This window comes from Sceloporus undulatus, chromosome 7 (genome assembly GCF_019175285.1).
Source record: "Sceloporus undulatus isolate JIND9_A2432 ecotype Alabama chromosome 7, SceUnd_v1.1, whole genome shotgun sequence".
In the NCBI taxonomy this organism is placed as follows: domain Eukaryota; kingdom Metazoa; phylum Chordata; class Lepidosauria; order Squamata; family Phrynosomatidae; genus Sceloporus; species Sceloporus undulatus.
The window spans coordinates 1,710,542-1,733,737 of NC_056528.1; the positions used below are offsets into that span (position 1 = coordinate 1,710,542).

The 23,196-nt window shown below is 45.8% G+C and overlaps 2 protein-coding genes across 7 annotated transcripts in view; one reads left to right on the forward strand and one right to left on the reverse strand.

Annotated features, from left to right (window-relative positions):
• The window catches only part of MTOR (mechanistic target of rapamycin kinase), a 66,333-nt gene that overhangs the window by 27,154 nt on the left and 15,983 nt on the right, over nucleotides 1–23,196 (forward strand). For all 6 annotated transcript variants that reach the window (XM_042477967.1, XM_042477966.1, XM_042477970.1 and 3 more), the window contains 6 exons: nucleotides 18,763–18,838; nucleotides 20,153–20,292; nucleotides 20,902–21,002; nucleotides 21,416–21,531; nucleotides 22,101–22,178; nucleotides 22,280–22,387. In XM_042477967.1, coding sequence (XP_042333901.1) covers nucleotides 18,763–18,838; nucleotides 20,153–20,292; nucleotides 20,902–21,002; nucleotides 21,416–21,531; nucleotides 22,101–22,178; nucleotides 22,280–22,387 — 619 coding nt within the window. The remainder of the gene's footprint in view (nucleotides 1–18,762; nucleotides 18,839–20,152; nucleotides 20,293–20,901; nucleotides 21,003–21,415; nucleotides 21,532–22,100; nucleotides 22,179–22,279; nucleotides 22,388–23,196) is intronic.
• On the reverse strand, nucleotides 576–9,221 carry ANGPTL7 (angiopoietin like 7). Its single transcript, XM_042477999.1, has 5 exons — nucleotides 8,676–9,221; nucleotides 4,682–4,782; nucleotides 3,948–4,142; nucleotides 3,052–3,250; nucleotides 576–1,725 (listed from the first exon to the last, which is right to left on the reverse strand). Exons 1-5 carry the CDS (start codon nucleotides 9,040–9,042, stop codon nucleotides 1,532–1,534), a joined length of 1,056 nt encoding a protein of 351 aa, XP_042333933.1. The 5' UTR covers nucleotides 9,043–9,221; the 3' UTR covers nucleotides 576–1,531.

Genomic DNA, 23,196 nt, shown 5'->3' on the forward strand with positions numbered 1-23,196 from the left:
TGAAAGTAACATACAGCATTTATTTTTTGGTGCAGCAGTTATGCTAAGCATGTCTATCAGAGATGGGTGGCAGAGAGATAAGGGTAGTGGGCAAGGTTTAAAAGGTTTCCCAACGTGGGAAACCTACTAGAAACAGCATGGCCTCTTGCGTCACAGAGCACGCCATCTTAGCACCCTGGAAATGTAATCCCATAGTGGGGCTACAGTCTTAGTTGGAACTAAATAGTTTGATGAGACTCATTCCCTGGTAAAAATGTTCATGGTTGCACTCTTCAGTTAATTTTATGTGACCTAACTGCATGTATTGACCATGGCTTTCTTTGCATGCTGGTCCTTCTCTTGGTGTTCCTCCTTCTATCCCATATCTATTCCATCTGCTTTTTATTTACTGTATATGCTGGGCTATTCTTGAGCATCTGTACCATTAAACAGATGAGCATCTGTACCATTCACTCCTCTATCCTAGTGCCTCTTCTTGCCGAAACCTTGCTTGTTTCTGTTTTGAAATCTTCTATATTTCAATCAGAAGTTTTTGACAAAGAGCTGAAACCCAGGTTTAAAAACAAAAGAGTTTATTTTAGAATTGGGAAAGGGGGGTGATTCCATTACACAGACAAGGCACAATTTGTACAGAGCGCTTTTTTAAATGTACAGCATGCGCAAACCCACCTGGAGATGTCTCCCACGCAACAGCCTTCTGTAATGGATAAGGCACTCCTTGTTAAATGTTCCATGTTTTGGCTAGTCAACGCATACAAGACACTTCCCAGAAAACTGGCATCTTCCGGGGTCAAGGCAGCAACTTTAAATTAAGCTAATTTCCTCTTGTAATAATAAAAAAAGTGAATGAAAATAAAAAATAGATATATTAACTATGAACCCACTCCGGCAACACAGTTAAGCAGGGAATTGGGCTCTGAGAGCAGCCCTTAGTGACTTCTTCTGAACATGGCTTCTCCAAAATGCATTATGGTATGTGGCAGTCTTTGTCGCGTGTTATTCTTGATGTCTTTAACTCCGTGCTTCTAACTTTAACTCCGTGCTTCTAACTCAGGCATTATTGCTCCCTTTGTCTTGAAACAACTCCCTAACTCTGCTTCTTTTACCTCCATTGTGTGCTTGACTTAACTGAAAGTGGTAGAGATTGCATGGCGCATATAACAAGAAGCTGACAAGCTGCTTCACTTCGGCTCCCGTCTAAAGATGCCTATCTGTCTGGTAAATACACTAGAGCCACTCCGTGATCACAGTGTGCACAATATTCTTATGAGGCAAAGGAGTCTCTGTCTTGGTACGTTTTTTGAGCATTCTCCTGGATAGAATGTTGTCACAAGAAAGGGTACAGATGTTTTGGTTTGCAAAATGTTTGAGGCCTGTGTCGATGGTAATGTGTGCGGTGCGATACCCTGCATCCGTCCATTCTGTTCACATCTGTGGTTGTGTTTTGCTATTAAGTAAGTGTCTATGTGTGTGTGTTTGCCCGTCCCCCTTTCCTCCAATAGTCCCCTCATGCGGAGGTCCTGCTGCCTCCTTATTCAACCTTGTTGGTGTCCCCTTGGGCCTTGAAGTCCGAGGGTCGGATCTTCATCTCCACCTTCTTCAGGGAGTAGGTTTTCCCGTACCAGGCGTACCAGGTGATGCCGTCTGTGCTCTTGTTGTGTTCGCCGTTGCGGTAGTAAACACCGTTCAGGTTGGAGTCTGTACAGCAGTTGTACCAGTAGCCACCTTTCAAGACACAAGCGGATGCAGTGGATCAGGAGTGATGCATTTATTCGTATCACAACCCTCAAGAGGTAGTTAAATTACAATTCAAATAATTTGTCATCATTGGCCCTGTTTTCTAAGGGGTTAGAATCCTACACATGGAAGGCCAGAGGCTCCCTACGTCTGGTGTAGATTATAGCGATCCAGATAGATTCCTAGATCCCTGTGCATTGCATGCAAACAAATCCAGGTTCAAGCCAATGAGGACCATTGGTGAACTAGGTCCTCCAGAGGTTGTTGCATCTCTAGCTCCCATCAACTCTGAGTAAACTTGCTAGGACTGATGGGAGTTATAGTCCAACAAATTCAGATATTGACACGTACATGCCTGCACTGTATGGTCAAATAAGTGATGGGACTGCCCTCTCTTCAAGCACCTTGTACTGATCTAGGTTTGCCTCAACGCATTGTGTCTTGTTGCTGCTGTTTCATGTCTTTGTTAACTACTTCAAGGCGCGCGCACCATTGCCTGCTGTTTCCCATTCTTTTATGTTTCCAGTTGCTCATTCCTTGCCAGCTGTCCCATGATTCGTAACAGCTGAGCTTACATTTTAGAGTCCGTCCACACACTCAGTATTGATTATAGATCAAGTTTCAAGACAATGTGAAGGAGGAACCTTCCTATCCCTGTTTCCCCCCTGATGCTCATAAACCACAAAATGGAAGGCCTAAACTATATGGAAACAGGGGTTCTGTTAGGAAGCAACACGTTTAGAAAAGGGGTCAGAGCAAACTACAGTGGTCCTTCCATATTCACTGGGATTAGGGATGAAGGATCCCTGTTAACGTGGGATAAAAAGGCACTATTTTTACCAAAGAGAACACTTCTAGGAATTTCCAGGTCCTCCCATCAACATCTGCCAGGGGTTGATCATAGAATCATGCTGGAGGAGTTACAAATGCCTAGAGAGCTGTTTTCTCTAGGAACGTCTAGGTTCTCCAGCACAACTCTATGGTCAACCTCTGGCAGAGTTGCGCTGGAGGACCTAGGGATTCCTAGAGAGAACATATTAATCAGATGTGCAAAAGTCAAAGCTGCAAATGTGGAGGGCCAACTGTAAGCTTGAATAGACCACCCTATAGACCATGCCAGCTGATGAATTCTGGGATCTGTAATCTAAAATCTTTCCCCAGCTGGTTGTCCCTTTCCATCGCAACTGGACCTTCTCAGAAGAGGAGGAACAGGGCATGAGGTGTTTTAATGTCGTATTTGTATGCTCAAAATTGCATGGAGCCTAGCTCAGCTAAAACCTGACCCAAGAGGAAGAGAGCCTGAGCATACCGCACCTTTGCGCAATTGCGCGCAGTGATCCACACACTTGTCGTTGTCCTTGTCCTTTGTGCTGAAGGCTGTGTTGTTGTGGTATCTCAAGGAATCGTGGGGGAGGTTGCCGCTGTAGTTGGCCAGGAGCAGACGGTAGCTATTCAACTCGTTGCTCATCGCAAAGTAGCTATATTGCGCATAACGGGTGTTGCCATTCCAGTCCTGCAAGTGGATATGGAAGCAAATGAAGAGAAGACAACATCTGTTAATGATTTATCTCAGAAAACAAAGGTTTTCTAAGAATATATCTATTTGGTCTTAAACCTTCATAAAGATTTCCATGGTCTTTGGGACCGTGATTGATCCCTGCACTCGCTTAGCATCTTTTGGCATTTCCGTTCATGCGTCAGACAGAAGGGCATTTTGTTGACTGGACTAGCTCCCCTGAAGCAAATGTTCACTTTGCGCATTGGACTGGTACTTATTTATCTTCCTGTATACAAGGCTTAGAGCGCATAACATTTTCAAAAACAGCGGATGTTTTGAGAACGAGATGCTATCGTTCATAATGAAATAAGAATGAACTGCCTTTGGGAAAAACCTTGGTCTGCCTTCAGTTTGGCAAGCCTCCCAAAGGGAGAGTGTTCTGAAGCTATGGAAAAGCCTCTGCTGATGTTTGGTGTGTTGCTGGTGGTGGTTAGTATAAAGGCGCACAACTAGTGGGAGCAACTGAATGAGCAACTCCCAGCGTTGTGGACCATGTAAACCAGACTTTAGATCGGCCCTTAAACACTGGACTGTCCCACGTTGCTTTTGGAAATGGCCTCCAGACAAATCTTCCTTCCAAGGTGGAAACCTTCCATAACTACCCAGCACACCCTTAGTACCAAAAGCCAGCCTGGTATTTGGAGCCACTCACCTCCAGCTCCACCCGCAGCGCAGTTGGGCGCATGGTGAGCCGATGGATGTGTTCGTTTCCCAGCCAGAAGTCACCCTGTATGCTGCCAAAGCCTTGCTTGTACTGTTTCCAGTCTCGGTTGAAGGAGATCAGGCCAACTTTGCGCCTCTGGATGACGGTCCAGCCTCCGCCGTCGGTCTCCATGTCGCAATATACCTGGTGGAAAAAGAGCATTGAGCCTAGTTTGCCGGATGCGTGGCAGTATTTATTCACTTTCACCAAAACAGGGTCAGTAACAAAGCGATCGGGATGTCTTTTTAAAGAGAAAATGTTACGTACATTGAAACAAATCAAGTGAAAATTGTTTGCGGTTTCCCCCGGCGAGTTGTAAACCTATGGTAAAACCATCCTTTTAAACCTATGGTGCTTGTATTTAACATGGCATCTATCAGCTCCCTTTCCGCTTTGAGAAATGGTTATCTGCAGTGTTACAGGAGAAATGGCTCTATTCTCCAGGAGAGTTTGAGCACCAAAGAATGGAAAATCCCTGAATATTTGTGCCATTCAGCTCCATAGACTGAAACCCTGTGAAGTATCAGGAGTCTCTAGGAGCCTAGAGAAGTCAACTTTCAGGGGTCACAATAACTCTGTGCATGAGATGAAGAGACTGCAAACAGATGGTAGCTTTTCTGTATTGCAGCTGACCGGAAGCAGGCGCAAACCATCAGGGGAGTGTGTTTTTCATGCGCTCTTACCTGCAGTTCTGGTGTCCCAAGGAATTCATCTGGAAGGAGTCTGTAGACCCCTGTGGTCCTGTAGTTCCTCTGATAAAGCGATGAACAGTCATACACAGCGTCTGTGTGAACAGCGGCAAGTGAGGTGTTAGACTTGAGCATTTGTTGAGGTCAACCTGCCTCTTCCTCCCACCATCATACACACCCAAATAAATTGTGTTTCTGACACAGATCCAACCAACCACTCCGGTGACTAACCCAACTCATCCAAACTACAGTATATGCCACAAATAGGAGGAAGCGGCTGCACATTTCACCGGGGCTCTTCAAGAATAGATCGCTCTAGCTGATCCCAGTAAGTGAACCAAGGTGCATTCTGCTTCTGCAGGGATAAATTTGGAAGACTTAAGATGTGCAAGACTGTCATTGGGTTTCCATGGACCTTTGCTGCACAAAAAGCATTTCCCAAACCCCATGGACTAGTTTGCCTTGCTGATCAGGTCTTGTGCTTTGGAAGCTTGCTTTGAAACATGGTTTTGGGGTATTGCTCTTTTCTTCATGCAGAAACATACATTTTTGGTATTAACCTGGTTATCTATACAGAGGTACCGGGGAACCTGTCTGGTGAAGACATCTGACCAAGCACCTGAGGCCTACAGAAAGCTCCACTGTGGCTTCATGGAAGCTTCTCTCTCTATGTGGCTCCCATGATCCCTTACTATTGGCTGTCCTGCACAGGGCTGATGGGAGTTGTGGTACAACATCTGGGGTGCCACATCCTTTCATCCCTTCTGGAGGTGCCCCCTTGAGCCAGGCCTGCCCACAACCCTTAGGCATCTTGCCCTTGAGCAATAACAGCCCTGGGAGCTTGGCGTGGGATAAATATGGACCCACATTGAACAGAACCCAATGGGTTGGGAAAGTCTGATGGCTTGAGCATGGAGTCTGAATCCCCTTTCTGTCTCATCTCCCTTAAAATAAGAACAACAACATCCTAGTGTGATGTAGTAACTGAGTTACAGTTGTCAAAATTTTTCATTCAACCCTCTCTTTGAACACACTGGGTACTTTACAAATGACTTTTTCATCAGGTCCATTCATTAGTTCTACAATGGCCTGTTACAGACAGGCCAAAATAAAGCAGCTTCGAGTTACTTTGCAGGTATGGTATTTCAATGATGCATGAGTCCTAAGAGTCCAAAAGTAACACCAAAGCTGCACTCCAGTCCTTAGGTCTAGAGTGTGGCTTTTGTGCGGATTTTGGACTCTTAGGACGTATGCATCATTGAAATACCATACCTCCAAAGTGACTCAAAGCAGCTTTATTTTGGCCTGTCTGTAACAGGCCAATATGATTATATATAATACCGGTCTACTTTTCAAGGTCTGCAGTTACAAAATTATAAGGCTTGGAATCCTTTTTAAAAGACCTGTACAAAGACTGAGTAGCAGGGTTCGAGGTTTTGAGTGTGTGAAAACCATCTTACTCTCTGTGCTTCTTCCTAGTTCTTTCTTATCTCAGCTTTGCCAAGTTGGAGCCAAGTAGGCAACAAGACCCATCACCAAGCATCATCCTCAGCCTGCTGTCTTCCGGTTGCTTTTGGACTACAACCCCTGTCCACATAGTTGCTAGCCAGAGATAATGGGAACTGTGATGCAAACTACCAAGGAAAATGCACAGTTTGCTACTGTTCCTCAAATCCAAGCGTCTTGATGAGATGGGACGGCTGGGCCTGGGGCCAGCTTGCCTGCATATAATGTGCAATTGAGCATATGATCCAAGTCCGTGCATTCAACATGTTTGGGCTATGCGCTTTCTTTTTTCTGCATCAGCTCTGCTTCACAAAGGTATATTCCCACTCAGGCTGAGCATGTTTGTCTTCTTTTTGGAAGCTGTTTTGCTTCCCTCTCCATGCTAGGAATTCCACATCCAGCTGCTTTGTTGGAAAGGGAGGGGAGAAGCTCTACCTGAAGCGAATCTTTATCCATCCTGACAGCTTTAACAGAGTGTAAGGTGACTCTCCTCCACCTGGTAAGAAAGATTGGATGCCAAACAGGGGCTTGTTTGCATCCGGTAGTTCAAGTCCCTACATGGCCTCTTCCCTGCGTAATGCCGTTTTGTTCCAGAGAACCAGAGGATGGTCTTAGTGTGGCTGTGATAGGACATATATTGCAGTTCAGTATCTTCTTTTAAGCAACGAAGCCAAAGCTGCTCCATTTTGCACCTGAAGAAGCAGACTGAAGTCTCCGACAGCTCATGCTACCAGCTTCTTTATTTCAGTTGGTCTTAGAGATGCTACAAGATCCCTTTGCATGCTGATTTTCCAGACTAACATGGCTATATCTGTGAACACTAATCTTCTTATGTGAAGTCGAAGGCTTCCATGGCCAGCATCCATAGTTTTTTGTGGGTTTTTTGTGGTCTATGTGTCCATGTTCTGGAAGAGTTTCTTCCTGACGCTTCACAAGCAGCATCTGTGGCTGGCAGTCTAAAGTTTAGACCAGTGGTTCCCAAACTTTGCTCCTCCAGGTTTTTGGACTTCAACTCCCAGAATCCTCAGCCCTCCTAGCTAATGGCCTGGAATTCTGGGAGCCGAAGTCCAAAACCCCTGGAAGGCCAGAGTTTGGGAACCACTGGTTTAGACTGTAATGATGCAAACCTATGCCTTGATTAGGGAACTCTGCCATCTAGCAACTGAAGATGGTACCACCACCCTTCAACATAAAACCATATTAAAGTTAAGCATTTTGTTTCAAAAAGAGAACAACCCACAGGTATGCATTCCTAGCCCCTTTCCCTTTGGCATAAATGCTAAATTTCAAGAATCTAGGTCTCATGATCTGACATTACAAATGTATTTATTTCTCTAATGGAGCATGAAGTTTAATCACTTCAAAGTTAATTACTTTAAAAAACATAAAATGCTGTCGCAGGGGACTTAATGTTCTCACTCAAAAAGCAAGTGCAAAGCTTGTCGCGATCCTTTCAAGTGGTTTCCAAAGCTCCTGTCGTACTTTTTAGCAAAGCCTTTGCTCACTACATGGGTTTCTTAGCTGCGGGGATTTTGAATAGGAGAGGCTTTAATGAAGAAGAAATGTTTTAGGCAAGTGGTACCGTTGTACAGTCTCTTTAGGGAGATGTCTTGCTGAGGTCTATTGAATTAACTCCCAGTGCTGCGCATAGCAATTTTAGACTCTGGAGTCAGCGGTCTTATATATGGGATCTGTTCTTAGATAGTAACATATTTCAAAATATAGCAAACCATTCTTAGTGAGTTTGGCATCCTTCCCGTTGGCTAGGGCTCTGGAGTTTGCCCCTCCAAGTCCCAAACTAAATAAAACAAATAAGCCAATGGCAGCTACATACATCTCAATGAAATTCATTCAGGATTGCATCCTAAAACCATCTTTCTTAACATTCACCAGATACAGTTTTGTAACAGAGACTAAGGGCGTCTTTTAAAATGTTCATTTACTGTTTATACTCGGGTATAAGCCTAGAAATTTAAGTCAAAAAACCTGAATCAACTTATCCATGAATCAATGGAGATACTGTAACTCCATTTCCAAAAATAAAGTGAGCACAAAGTCATTTCTGCTGGAATTTTGTAAGTTCTTTGGCATTGTTTTCCTTTGCATCGTCCTTAGATTTTACCCTCAATTTATCCACGGGTCGTATCAAAATCCATAATTTTGGCCCCCAAAACCTGCCCTCGACTTATACACGAGGTCGACTTATAGTCAAGTAAATGTGGCAATTTGGGGAAGTAGCATTTTGCAGGAACACTTTTGGAAAGAAGACCTGCGAAAAGCATCGTAGGCGAAGTGTGTTTTGCGAGAAAGAACCGAGAGCTGGCAATTTAGTTTGCTGCTTGTGCATCTTTTCTTGGCAAGGACAGATAGGTGCGTCTTGGAGGGGAAAGGGTCTAGGTGGGTTTTATGGGAAGCATCATTGAATCTCAGATAGAACATGACAGAGCAAGAGGAGGGGAGCGAGACAGGAGTTCCTTCTTACCTGCCGATGTTTGTGTGACTGTTTGAGCCGCCTGGAGCTGCACAATGCCCAGCTGGTTGTTCATCTCGGAGTATTTCCCTTCCACGTCGTTGAGGCGCATATCCATCCGCTTGATGCTCCCTTCCAGCTCTATGACCTGCATGATGGCGCTGCCCAGTTCGTTGTCCTGCTTCTTGCTGAGCTCCTCTATCAAGGCGGACAGGTTGGCCACCTGCACCTTCAGCTCCTTCAGCTCCTCGCAGCAGCCTTTGACGCTCCCGTTGACCAGCTTCCGCTTGGGTGGTTTCTGCAGCCACGCTGGGGAGACGGCCAGAGAGACGGTCAGCGCGCATAGCCACGCCAGTCGAGCACTAACAGCGGTCTGCATGTTTATTTGCTTCGTATTGGTTCGGTATCCTCTGCTTGCTTCCAGTGGCTGCTGCTTTGGAAACTCCTAGCTTCTCTCCAAGGCAGACTGTGTTGAGCTGTGCTGGTAACTAAAGTTTCCTGCAAGGAAAGTGCACCCCGAATTGGTTGCGATCCTCTTTTCTTTCTCAGTGAAGTGAGTCTTTGGAGGGTAGACCATTCATGTGGATTTCTGCAGTTCAGTGTGCATGCATGCCTATGTGCAGATGTGTGTGCATTGGTTCCCTTCACACATCCCCAGCATCTTAAATATCCATTGCTCCTGGGTACCTCCACCCCTTTTGCAGCCATGCGCAGGCTGCAAAGCCACTCCCATCGCATCTGTGCATATCAGGTGAAACCCAATAAGTTTGTGGGTTGTCTGTTGTTTTTTTGTGTGTGTGTGTTTTTAAAAAGAGTTGGATGGGTTGGAGATTTTCTTCTTCATCTGTCATTCTCTCAGGTGGAAGAGCAAAAAAAAAAAAAGGGGGGGGGGAAATCGTGGGAGTTACCAGTAAATGCATCCTATTGGATTTTAGCCTCCTTGGTGACTAACACAATAGTCAGTAAATAGAAGTAATGCAGGTCTCGTGTTTATGTAACAGGTTGGATCCCATTTCTAATATTTCTTAGGAAGAGGAAGGACTGAGTTGTCCTTCTGGTATGTTTTCCTGGCTTTTCTCAGAGCCATAGTTCAAAAACCTTGCTGCTGGGAAGGAAAGGACCCTACACTAAGCTACAAGCCCTATACATATTATCCTTTGTTTGAAATCTGCAAATGTTGTCAGTTGTTTAAATCTAAGGACATTTGCAAATGTTGTCAGTTGTTTTAACATACCATTAATGCAGTACAAAATATCGAAAGCCAGTGTTGATACTGTCTGTGATATAGACACTAAGTTGGACTGGACAGGCTTGTGAAAAACAGGGTGATTTTCAAAAGTGGATCTAAAAGTAAACCTGGTGGGATAGAATCCTAGCCTGTGACAGACTGCCAAAATAAAGCTGCTTTGGGTCTCTTTGGAGGTATGCTATTTAAATGACGCATGGGTCCTAAGAGTCCAGAGGTCGCACCAAAGCCACACTCCATTCCTAAGCACTGGAGGGCAGCTTTGGTGCAGCTTCTGGATTCTTTGGGTGCATGCATCATTTAAACAGCATACCTCCAAAGAGACCCCAAGCAGCTTTATTTTGGCAGTCTGTAACAGGCCCTAGAATCCTAAAGCTGGAAGAGACCCCCCCAAGGGCCATCCAATCCAGCCCCCTTCCTCCATGCAGGAACACACAATGCAAGCATTCCTTGCGAGAGATGGCTATCCATTCCTTGTGAGAGATGTTCAACACTGCTCTCCAAGACTGTTGAACATCTCTGATCATCAGGAGGTTCTTCCTAAGGTTTAGGCGGAATCTCTTTTCCTGTAGCTTGCATCCATCGCTCTGGGTTCGAGTCTTTGGAGCAGAAGAAAACAAGCGTGCTCCATCTGCAATACGACATCCCTTCCAATATTCAAATGTGGCCAACGTGTCCTCTCTTAACCTTCTCTTCTCCATGCTAAACATCTCCAGACCCATAAGTCAATCTTCATGGACTTTGTGGTTCCCAGACCTTCCTCCATTCTGGTTGCCCTCCTCTAGAAACGTTCTTTTAAAGCAGGTTGTTCTGGTTGCGCTTTGCACTTAAAACCTCTCAAAAGGTTATTATTACTAAAATAATAAAAACAATAAGAAGCAATGGCATCAGTTGAAACAGTGATTCCCAAACTTTCATCCTCCAGCTGTTTTGGACTTCAGCCCCCAGAAGTCCTACGGCTGAAGTTGAAAACATCTGGAGGACCAAAGTTTGGGAACCACTGCCCTAGAGTACTCAAACTCTGCTTTCCAGGTGCTTTGGACTACAGTTCCCAGAATCCCAGACCATTGGCCAAAGTAGCTAAAGCTTCTGGGAGCTGAAGTCCAAAACGCTTGGAAGGCCAGATTTAAAAGTTGGAGGTGACCGGAGACATTAGTAATGAGAAAAATGCCAAATCAAACAAGTAAGCCTTAAGTTCATGGTGGAAGCTCCAAACGCTAAGCACCCACTTAATCTCAATGTCGCTGTGCTTCTTCCGTGGGTCCAGAGCCTCCGGTTCCCAAACTTTCCATCAACAGAGATGCCATCAAACATTCCCGCAAACCAATTACTGCATAGCCAAAAATATGAATAGATATATATTTGGTCAGATTGTTTTGCGAGGATGACTTTGTGTCGAATCAACGGTTTTTAAAGAGACGCTGGGGAGTCACCCGCTCTTCCATAGCCCCCCAACCCTTGACCCTTTTTTATTCTCTCCATAATCCCGTCTGAGTCTCCTCCCAGCCGCAGTTTCTCTCATTCCCAGGGGCAAATTCTTCTTTGGGCCTCTTGTGATGAGAAACATATTTGTCAAATTGAAAGCCAAAGAGAGGAGGGAGATGTGTGCCAGCTGCTCTTTTTCCTAGTGGTCTCCGTTCTCCTGGTATCTATCTATGTATCCCATCTCTCACCTCTGCTGGGATTCCAACAGTGTTTGTTGTTACCGGTATTTCATAGACGTGTTTGTGTGGGTACGGATGCATGTGTGTTATCTCCCAATGGGGTACTTCGGCAACGTCAAGTAGTGAACTAGATCAGCCTTCCCCAAAAAGGTGCAATTCCCATCTTCAGTGGCCATTGGGCCTTGTATGGAGGTTGTCGTCCAAAAAACGTGGAGTAGACCTGGCTGCAGGGAAAGCAGTACAGTAGTCCCTCCACATTCGCTGGGGTTAGAGAATGAAGGACCCCCGTGAATGTGCAAAATCCGCAAATAAAAAGAAAACACTATTCTTTTTACCTAGGGGAACACTTCTGTAGGAATCTCTAAGTCCTCTAGTGCAACTCTATGCCAGAATGTGACCATAGAATCAGGCTGGAGGACTGACATATGCCTAGAGAAGTGTCTTCTCTAGGAATCTCTAGGGCCTCCTGTGCAACTCTGGTCAACTCTGGAGGTCCTAGCGATTCCTAAAGTGAACATATGAATCCAATCCACCAAAGTCAAAGCCGCAGATGTGGAGGCCTGACTGTAGTCACTAAAAGTCCTGCCATTTTCAGTGGAGGGCTGGGGGCAAGGTGGCAGTTTTTGCGTAGTATCTAGTGTCTAGTGTTCAGATTTCATACCCGGTTCCTAGACGTCTGGTTCTAAATGTTTCCTTCTCCCAGAGCTCTGTGCCAGTTAAAACCAAGGTACTAGTCCTATTGCCTGGCTGAGTCCTCTGTTGTCGGACACGGACCTTTCTCTGGAGCTAGACCCTTTCCTCCAGGCCCTGTAAAAACCTTACCATTGGAGCTTGTTGTTGTAACACCAAGTGTGGCTCTGTTCCTGGTGTATTTCCATCAGACTCCAGCTTGGACTACTTCAACGAATTCTCCATTGGACTCTTACAGCCGCCTGAATATCTGGGCCTGCTTTTGAACCATGCCACTCACTAAGAGCCAGCTTGGTGCAATGGTTTTACCGTTCGACTATGACTCCAGAGACCAGGGTTCGAATCCCCACTCCATCATGGATGATCTCGGGCAAGTCATACACTCTAAGGGAAGGCAGTGGCAACCCACCGCCCCAAACATCCCATGCCAAGAAAAGCTGTGTTTTTCACTTTGGATCAGGCGTATCGGCACAATAGGTTGGGCTCAGGGTTGCCATAAGTCATAAATGACACAACATACACAACTTGGAGGCACACAGCAACTCATTTCTGGCTCCTCAAGACTCTCAGAAATCTTCCAGTTCTCCACCTCATGGGAGAATCTGGCTCAGTCTGGTTATGATAGTTCTCTTAATGTTTTGAGCAATGGAGTTAATGCCAGCATGGCATCGAAGCAGGGTCATGGTCAGGGTTTTACAGACAGGGCACTGGGCTGGAATTGTTTTTTATAATCCCCATGGCTGAGCCCAGGGCTTGAACCTATGTTTCCATGGGATGCGCTCCCCAGCCTTTATCCCTTTGAGCCTGCAGTCTGTGGCCTCAGCTTATGCTTCCATATCATTGAAGGTGTTACGTAAAAGAAGTAATCTGGAGAGGAGCTCTGTTTTTCGCTTTGGATCAGGCGCATTGGCAGCTCCTCTTTCTCTTTCTATGGGACACCATCGAGACCTTTTTTGAAAAGAGAAAAAAGAACGTACTGCAAAAACCAAACTCTGCTTTATGAGTTTATAAGAAGATTTTCTGAGCCTAATGGAAACCAAAATAAAGTTTACATTGATGATGGGGAGATGATGAAATCGCCAGGCAGCTTTTGCGCGGCTGAAAAAACACTTTGTAAGGAAATAAAGTGGGTTTGAGGGTGGGATCAGAGTTCTGGAACAGAGCTCCGATCCATGTTTAAAAGGTGACCCGACCTTCCAGCTGTATGTGGGGTGCTAAGTTTTCCGTGTTAATGTGGGCTAGCTATTACATAGTTATAACTCTGTGGTTCTACTTTATGAGTGCCATGGTCCCATCCTATGCAGTCTAGGCAAATGTGGTTTAGTGAGACACTGGAGCTCTCTGGCTGACATTTCTGAATGCCATCCAAAGTGTTGCCACGGCTGTTCAAGTAGAAGCATAGCCCTTTAATGGTGTAGTGCGAAAGAACCCAGGATTTAAATGGCGTCTCCAATTTGTGGTACAGTTTAAATACTTGTCTTCCTAAGATCTTCCCCTCCCAGATCTGTCTTTGATCCCAAGAAAGAGAGATCAAGTGCTGGACAAGACAAGACCCTGCTTCGCATCTTGGTTGCCAAAGAAAAGGGGACGCAGGGCAAGGCCTCTGTACCTGAGCCTAGTCCCAGATCTCTACAGAAAGTGATGGTCTTTTAAACATCCTGACTGTAAGTTGAAGCCACCTTGATATCAGAGAGCTAAACAAATAAAAGACCATTTTGATCTTGATAGGTAAGAAGCAACATTTTGAACTGCGTCCGCACTGCCGCTTAAACAGAACTGGAATAACAAGGATAGGGAGGGGGAATATCCTATGGAGATCAATCTGGATGCTGCACATTTGTACCAGTTGATGGCTGGTTTTAAAAGCTTTTCAAACCATGGAGGAATGGGTTTTACTTCCTTAGTACTCCACCAACGCCGATCATCAGCCCCAATTTGGATGATATTCTCGGTGCTGTTGATAATAGTTGTTTTTGCCCATTGCTGTTTTGCAATAGGGGCAATGCATTTAGTATTAGAAGAAGGTCCTTGGATCCTTTTTTCCTTCAAAGATACAAAAAGTTTGCAAAGAGTACCATTTCTCTAGAACCAGCCAAGCAGCGGGGGGAAAACATCCACCTGTTTTGTACCAGCAAAACTTGTGGATTCCGGCAATAACAACTTGGATTACAAAGCCCTTGGTCTGATAGGATTATTAGCCCCTTGGGGGCGATCGGATTATTTTTTCCCCTCCTGTGCTTCCCCGTTGTTATGCCAAGACAACTGGAAAATAGTCCCGCAATTCTTTAAGAATGCTTTAAAGTGTCCAAAGTTGGTGCCGTGAAAATAAGACGATGAATGGGGAGGGCCAGGGATTTACTACTTTCAAAGCGGAGGCTGAAGTTTTTGGAAACGGGGAGCGAATGCAACCCTGGAACCTCATAAAGTATGTGCTTTTTAAGGTGCTGTCACAAGTCTGCTTGGAAGCTGGGTTGACTAGGCACTTAGTCACTGGCTTCTAGGAACGGAGAAACTCTTTCCCATTCCCACCTGCGCCGGTGCCATTCGGGTCCCAGAACTCATCCGTTTCATCTCTCTTCCTCTTGAAAACACACATTCCGGTCAGCGATGCAAAAAAGCTGATTTCGTAACTCGAGAGGAGGTCATCCATAATAATAGCTGGGCTTCCTTCAAACTGAAAACACGAGCACCAAGCCTTCCGTAGGTGGAACGGATTATTGCTCTGTGAACCCAAAGGCTTTCATGCCCGGCATCCATAGATTTTTGTGGGTTTTTCGGGTTCTGCGGCCATGTTCTAGAAGAGTTTGTTCCTGACGTTTCGCCGCCATCTGTGGCTGGCATCTTCAGATATTATTGCTATTTATTTATGGGGCACTTTTAATGAGCAAATAGCTTTTAAGTCTCTTTATTAGGTTTGCCTTGAGGATCCAAACTGGTCCTAGGTGATGGCTTGGTCCAGAAGACTGGTGTTAAGGCTTGAAAGTGTTTATATTGGCTCCTTTTATTCCCCTGAAATGTGCACATTTGAAGTTTCTGGTGGACTGGGCACTTAAGTCTGCATTTGAGCATCTATTCCAACCATTCTTCAGCAAGTCTAAACGTTATCAATATGTTTGCCAAGTGACATCTTGAATCAGAAAAGATGCTAAAAGTTCTGGTCTCTTCCCTTCCTCTTTTTTCCCTTCCAAGAAGTTCGGAGTAAGTTTGGCCGTGCGCAATCTGGCTTTGAAGCGGAAAGCGTTTCGTCTCATTCTCTTTTTGACAAGTTGCAGAAAGAGCGAGGAGAGATGTTAAAGGAGCAACAATAACTATGGAAGGGAGCAGAGAGGACAGGGAGCCATTGGTTCGTAGGTGTTGACAGAGGAGATAAGACTGGGAAGTAATGAAGTGTCTGACATGTGGGGAAGAGATGCTCCTGTCTGCCCTGGGAACTGTAATGGCCATTTATCATTTTTACAACGCCGCCAATGAGTACATCTTGCTCAAGAAGCCTGTTCCTGTTCTCGCTCCTTGCAGCGGTTTATCTCCCAAATCCATCTTCTGCCTCGAGCACCAAAGAAATCAGAGAGCGTGGCTTTGTCAGTTAACGTTGGTGTTAACAAGCAAATGGAAGGCAGTTCAGAAGTCGCCTGCAGAAAAGATCAACCCTCTTCTTAGCAGAAAGGAACAACCAGAATTATATTACCGCTGTGCTTCGAATTCTGTATCACGGTCCTTGATTCCCATCTTCATCTGTTGTGTGCCTTCAGGTTCTTTCTGACTTACGGTGACCCTGGGTTTTCTTGGCAAGATTTGTTCAGAGGGGTTCTTTCATTGCCTTTGAGGCTGAGAGAGTGTGACTTGCCAATGGTCACCCAATGGGTTTCCATGGCTGACTTAAACCCTGGTGTCCACAGTTATCATCCAGGGCTCAAAGTGCTCTCGGTCTTCATCTACAGCACCCTAATCTTTTAGGGAAGGTGGACCCAGGACTTCCGGTTCGCTCTTCTGTGCTACCATGGCATGTGTTGCATTGTTGACAGAGGACATGCCCTTGCAAAGAGATGTTTAGATGTCATTTTTGGTGTGTCTTAAGTTGGGGAACATGACCCAAAGTCTAAAAGAGGCTTCCTTCTCCCATGTGCGCCGGTTTAGGAAAAGCAGCCTTGCTTTCAGTGCTTCTCTTGCAATGGAGAAGAATTACGTAGTAGTAATAAAAGAGACTTTGCAAAAATGCCAGCCAACCCTATAAAGCCGAGTCAAAGCAGAAAATGGGTGCATGCGGCCAGAGCATTGAGGCCTCCCCTTTATAAGTCCTTGGGGCTCCTTCCAGCTCTCCATAAAACCAGCGTGAGGGAGAAGTCCTTTCAAAGGCTCGGTCGGCTGGGAAGGTGTGCCAGATTCAAAGGAGACCAGCATGGCTGGTGCTTCTTTTAGACCGTAGACGGGACAATGAGGTGTTTTGTTCGGCCGTGCCAACGCAGTGTTCTCGAGGCATGGCCAAAAGAGAAGTCCGCCGGCACATCATGTGCTGTCTTGTGGCAGGCACCGATAGGAATGGTGGCAAACACAGATCTGTCTCTGTGTGGCGCTTCCCCTGTGCTACCAAACTGTGTTTTTAAAAGGCAAATGTACCACCTGCGGAAGTGCCCTCACAGAATCCCACACTGAAAATAAAATGAAACGAACATTTAAAAGCTTTTGACTTTCAGCTTGTATCAGGGACAGTTTCTCCACAGGTGTCTGCAGTTGTTATCTGCGAAGCAGAAACAAATCTGCTTTGTGTGAAGTCGGAGGCTTTCATGGCCGGCATCCATAGTTTTTTGTGGGTTTTTCGAGCTATATGGCCATGTTCTAGAAGGGTTTCTTCGCAACATTTTGCCAGCATCTGTGGCTGGCATCTTCAAAGAATGTGAAGGGTCATAGACGGAATATACATTCTCTGAAGGTGCCAGCCATAGATGCTGGTGAAACGTCAGGAAGAAGCTCTTCTAGGACAGTGATGGCAAACCTATGGCATGCGTGCCAGAGGTGGCACTCAGAGACCTCTCTGTGGGCACATGTGCCATCGTCCCAGCACAGAGTTTGTTACTAGAAAGCCAGAGGGACATGGCACTTTGCAATAAATAAGTGGGTTTTGGGTTGCCGTTTGGGCACTCGGCCTCAAAAAGGTTCACCATCACTGATCTAGGACATGGCCACAGAGCCTGAAAAACCCACAAAAACTATAAATCTGCTTTAGTTCAGTAATAAAATTATCTGCCTTTTCCAGCTGTCTCATCAGAGTTGTGTTTCTTAAACAGTGGGAGGAAGGGAAGGGACCGAGGGCCGCAAACATCATACCTTTAAACCCTCTGCAAAGGTTTGTGCGTAAAATAAAACTCAGTAAGAGAGTTTGTGGCTGGCATTTTGCCGGCCAAGAAGCCCTTGCATACGTGGATGTTGAGGAGGAGGAGGAGGAAAAGGATGAGGGGAGGAAGTCCGAGCTTAACAGAAGGCAGCCTGGCGGAAATGAGAATGAAGACATGAAATAGACATGCAAGGCTGGCTGAAGTCACTCTGTGCTAAATCTCAGTCCAAACCCAAAGTCACGTTGTGCCAGCGGTGGAGGCAGAAGACAAAATGGTCAGGGAATAGGAGGATAGAGGGCTGTGGAAAGGAGCCTAAAGCAAAAAAGGGTTGGGGGAAATGGGCACCGATGTTCCTTTTTCGAACAACACTGGCATCCCATCTCCATTAACCGTTTTGTTCTCAGTTGCATTACATCAAGTTGCCCAGTCAGACTAGTATAGAGATAGCCCAGGTTGACATTCTCAGAAATAAGATGGGCCATGTAGTCCGACCCCCTTCCATGCAACTATATGCAACTAAAGCACATCCAAAAGATGACCGTCTAATCCCTGTTGAAAGACCTCCAAATAATTTTGGATTTCATTCCCAGAAACCCAGCTGGATTGCCCGGCACACAGGGATTTTGGACTTTAACTCCTAAAATATCAACTGAGAGCTACTAATCCAACACTCAAACCACAACACCATGCATGCTAAAGGACCTGTATTGCCCACTTCAGTAGGTCTGGCAACCAGTTTTGCTATTTGAAAAATGTGTGCATGCATGGGTTTTCCCTGCACACTTGCAACTGACCAGCGTCCCTGAATTTGTCTGATTTTAGGTGGTGGCACTGCAATGATGGTTTATTTTTAGGTGGTGGCGCCAAAGAGGGTCTTCTGGCACCCAGCAAACAACTCTTTGTTTTTAAACCTTGAAGGCTTTCCTGCTTTGGCTCATTTTTAATGTTTCTAGCGTTTCGTTGTTGCTTATGGTTGCATTTTTACTGTGTGTTGGCATGCACAAACATTGGGGATATTTCTATTGAAGTATAACAGATAAACCCTTTCAATACAATGTTGTGAGTAATATTATGAGCTGTAAGTAAACTTAGAAGATGCAGTTCTACTATTGCTTGAACTCCCGTTGTCTCCCTGGAGTAACATGTTCTTCCTGCTTATCTCTTCCCAGCATTAACAATAAACTGCAGCAGCCAGAGGCTGCATCCGGGGTGCTAGAATATGCCATGAAACACTTTGGGGAACTGGTGAGTAAGCTTTTATTTTCCTCCTTGTTCATCTGTTTGGTGGATTTGATAGTGAGGAAGCGACCAGCGCGAAGCCCCAAAACTGGAGGTTCGGAGAGAGGATTACGTAGAAGCCAAAGCCAGAGAGCGCCTCTGGTCTCACGTGGAAGGGCCCTGAAATGTGGTGTGCGTAGCTTTATCCCGCCTGCAGGGCAGCAAAGAATCCACTGCTTGGCACACATTGCAGGACGAACGAACTGCCAAGGGCTGAGTGGAAAAGAACATTGGCCTGGAGCCCACGCCGGGGCAGGAGGATGGAGGGGAGCAATCCAGGAGGAGTCCAAAGTGGTAGCTGCTTTCATCGTCTTCTAAGATAAAACGAAAAATCCTTAAAGAAGCAGGCAGCTGGGGAAAAGATTTGGGAACCCGAGAGCTGTTGTCACTCAGTGCTTTTTCATTTTTACACTCATCTTCTGACAATTAGGATGTCAAGAATCGATTAAACCTTTAAAAATCCTTCCCATCTGCTCAGAGTGACAACCAATACGTTGGCCATTTGCTAAGCCTTTCCCCAGCTTCGTTCCTGCTGCGCTTTAGTCTGTGGGCATGACTCAGGCTGCCGCAAGGAGGCTGCGCTTCTCGGTGTCACCAATCCTTCAAATCCATTTGCCCCTGGTATTGGTTGTCATTCAAGGCTGTCATGAAATGTGTTTTAGTTTAAAAGAAAGGGGAAATGGATGCCACCAGCAAGGCTGCTGGTCCACTTAACCTTATGTTGTGGACTCCGGGGATGGGCAGATTGCAGTCCCCAGAGATGTTTTTGTGGCGCCCATTGTTCAAATCTTTTCTGACTTAAGGCGAACCTGTCACTGGGTTTTCTTGGCAATATTTGCTCTGAGGCTGAGAGAGTGTGACTTGCCCAAAGGCACCCACTGGGTTTAGCATCATAGAGTTGGAAGAGACCACAAGACCGGTCCAACTCCCTGCATGCAGGAATACACAATCCATGCACTCCCAACACTTGGCCATCCAGCCTCCGTTTAGAAACCTCCAAAGAAGGAGCCTCCACTAAACTCCGAGGCAGCAGGTTCCACTCTTGAACAGCTCTTACTGTCAGGACATTACTCCTAATGCTGAGACGGAACATTGTGATCATCTCTCTTTTCCTTTATATTAAATCCATTGCTCCAGGTCCTGTTCCCTGGAGCTGCAGAGAACAAGCTTGCTCCATCCTCAATATGACATCAAATACCTCTTCAAATATTTAAACATGGCCCTCATTGATGCCATTTCTCTCACACCAAAACCTCTTCCCTTTCCTCTTCTTCCATCCAGGAAATCCAGGCAACCTGGTATGAGAAGCTTCACGAGTGGGAAGATGCCCTCGTTGCCTATGACAAAAAGATGGACACTAATAAGGATGATCCGGAACTGATGCTGGGACGTATGCGCTGCCTGGAGGCACTAGGGGAATGGTAAGCAAAGGCAAGGGATCCTTCCTGGAGATTCCGGGGATTGAGCCCAGTGTCTTTTCACATACAAAGCATGCGCTCTGCTATGGAGCCTTTCCTTGCGAGGCATATTTATTGACTTTTTAATTACTAATAAAAGATTTTAAAAATGAAATAACATACAGCATACCGCTTCACAAACCCACATTTGTTTGTAAAGCGATAGCAAAACAAAGTGTGGGCTGTCTGAGTTTTTTAGGTCCATGCCAATGCAGTCTTGTGGGTCAGGCATTGTGAGTCTTTGCGGCAGTGACCTGCAGCATGTAACTTAAGTTTTCTGAGCTTATGGCAACTGTGCTTTCTGGAGGCTAATTCAGGAAGACAGCTCCCGCATAACACAGTGCACAGTTCAACCTAGAGGGTTCAGCAAATTTGAGCAGGTCCGATTTCTGTCGCTTAATGTCTCATGTCACTGCGCTTTTGTTTTGATGGATGCTGACGCGAACCCATGCTGACGCCACATGAGAGGTGAGATGATGCCTGTCGTTTGAAGCCACCCGACAAACCAAGACTGCACAAAGCTTTCTGGGATGGCACAGGCTGCAACCTGTTTCCGGTTTCTGTTGTTTCTAGGGGACAACTCCACCAGCAGTGCTGTGAGAAATGGACCTTGGTGAACGACGAAACCCAAGCGAAAATGGCAAGGATGGCAGCAGCTGCTGCTTGGGGCTTAGGTAAATCCCAACCAATCCATCCAATCACCTCACATCCTCGGTGCCAGCTTGTCGAAGCCCAGGGGGCATGTCATTTCTGTTCCCATTTTAAAAGAAAATGTGAATAATGAGAAAGAAGGCATGAGTTAGCATTTGGAATACAAATCCCAGGAGAGTTCAGGCAAATGCTACCCTTCCGCATTACCTCTTCTATGTGTCTACCTAGGCCTATATGGTTCTGAGTGTGGAAGGCCCATGCTCACATAGGAATTCAGCCAACATCTTCATGGGCACAAGATAGAGGTGCTTATTCCATGGTGGCAAGCCTTATCAGCATAACCCAGTCTCTCATCATACATGTGTCTCTTGTACATATATATTGCTTGTGTAAGGAAACCGTGCCGAACCATTCACCTGCACATTTGTCTCTGTAGGCCAGTGGGACAGTATGGAGGAATACACATGCATGATTCCAAGGGACACCCATGATGGCGCTTTCTATCGGGCTGTCCTGGCTCTGCATCAGGATCTCTTCTCTTTGGCCCAACAGGTACATTATATAAACCTTATTACTTAGTCTTCAAGATGCCACATGGCGGTTTCTTGAGTTTTGCTTCAACAGATTTGCACTGCTGGAAGTGTAATCCTGGAAATGCTTTAGTTTCCTTATCTTCTCACCTGGAGGCAATTCGTACTTATCAGGCAAGCATGAATTTGAAAACAGGCTTTTGGTCTAACCTAGCATAGGAGCTTCCGTCTGTCTGCTCCACACCTCAATCGCAGATTCAAATTCTGTGGCTCAAGCAGACAAAGCACACACGTTTTTAAGTTTTAAAAAGCATGTTTAAAAGAGAAAATAGAAACATATTACAGACCCCCCCATTAAAAGCTACATCTGGTTTGCAAAGAATCATAAAGCGTATGCCTGCTTAAACAAAAAGGCCATTGCCTCCTGATGGAAAGACAGCAGGGAGGGTTAAGCTCTGGATCCACTGAACCAGGTTGGACCAGTCTCAGGCAAGAAGTTAATCCAAGGAGAACATAAAAGAGCAATAACTGCACGTCCCTCTTTAAGGAGGAAGACTCTGAGTAGCCCCTCTCTCTCTTTTTCCCTTTCAGTGCATTGATAAAGCCCGAGACCTGTTAGATGCTGAGCTGACAGCCATGGCGGGAGAGAGTTACAGTCGTGCCTATGGGGTGAGTACGCTGACTCCAGGCCTTGGGCACTGATCCTCCGCTTGGGATTTGTTCCGGTGCAACTGTGATTGGGATGGAATGTGATCGACTCTTTCCTTCAGGCCATGGTCTCCTGCCAGATGCTGTCGGAGCTGGAAGAAGTCATCCAGTACAAACTTGTGCCAGAACGACGCGAAATCATCCGCCAGATCTGGTGGGAAAGGCTGCAGGTAAGAACCGCCATAAAACCGCCGAAAGCAGCGGTCACATTGACAGGCACCGTTTCAGCAGCACCAAACTGCCCCACCTACATTTCTTGTTCCCTTCTATTTTTTCGGTTTATACTCGAGAGCGGGTTTTATAAAGCCATGAATTGTGTAGTGCAGTGCTTCCCAAACTACACACATCCCTCCAGATTTGCAGCTTTGATATCTGTGGATTTGATTATTCATGGATTTGATTAATATATTCTCTCTAGGGATATCTAAGTCCTCCAGTGCAACTCCATGGTCAACTTGAACTAAATGTTGCACTGAAAGACCTAGAGATTCCTAGGGAGAATACTGTGCTGGGCATTTGAAGCTCCTCCAGTGCAGTTCTATGCTCAGTGTCTGTCAAATGTTATTCATGCCAAACGTTGTGATGAGGGTGGCCATCAGCATAGGTAGCTTTAAAAGACAAGATCAGATACAAAATGTTGATTAATCCAGAGTAATCTGGGCAAATATATATTGCTGTCTTGAGTCAAAGAACAAGGTGTCACGCCCTTTTCCATTCTATGTGCAAACAGCAATTGGTGGGTTGGCAGTTGCAATTTCAACGCAGGTGCTCTTTCCCCACATCTGAGTTGTGAAGTTGGGGAACGGGTTCCCTCACCATGAAGTCAGAGCATGGCTCAAGGTCCCAGGGGTCTTAGTTTCCTTGCTCTCATCCATCTCCTGTATGGTGGAAGCAGGCTCCCAGCCTAGTAGCCTGTGGCCACCCCATATTTCAGTACAGATCGCGCCCAACGGACGAATTCTTCCACCGTAGCTCGCGC

Excerpts from the sequence above, each read along its gene's own strand:
- ANGPTL7 (XM_042477999.1), bottom strand. The coding sequence starts at position 9,042 with ATGCAGACCGCTGTTAGTGCTCGACTGGCGTGGCTATGCGCGCTGACC. Across the intron at positions 4,783-8,675 it reads AGTCACACAAACATCGGCAG|ACGCTGTGTATGACTGTTCA; the intron begins GTAAGAAGGAAC and ends CTGTTCACACAG. Across the intron at positions 1,726-3,051 it reads CTGCGCGCAATTGCGCAAAG|GTGGCTACTGGTACAACTGC; the intron begins GTGCGGTATGCT and ends GTGTCTTGAAAG.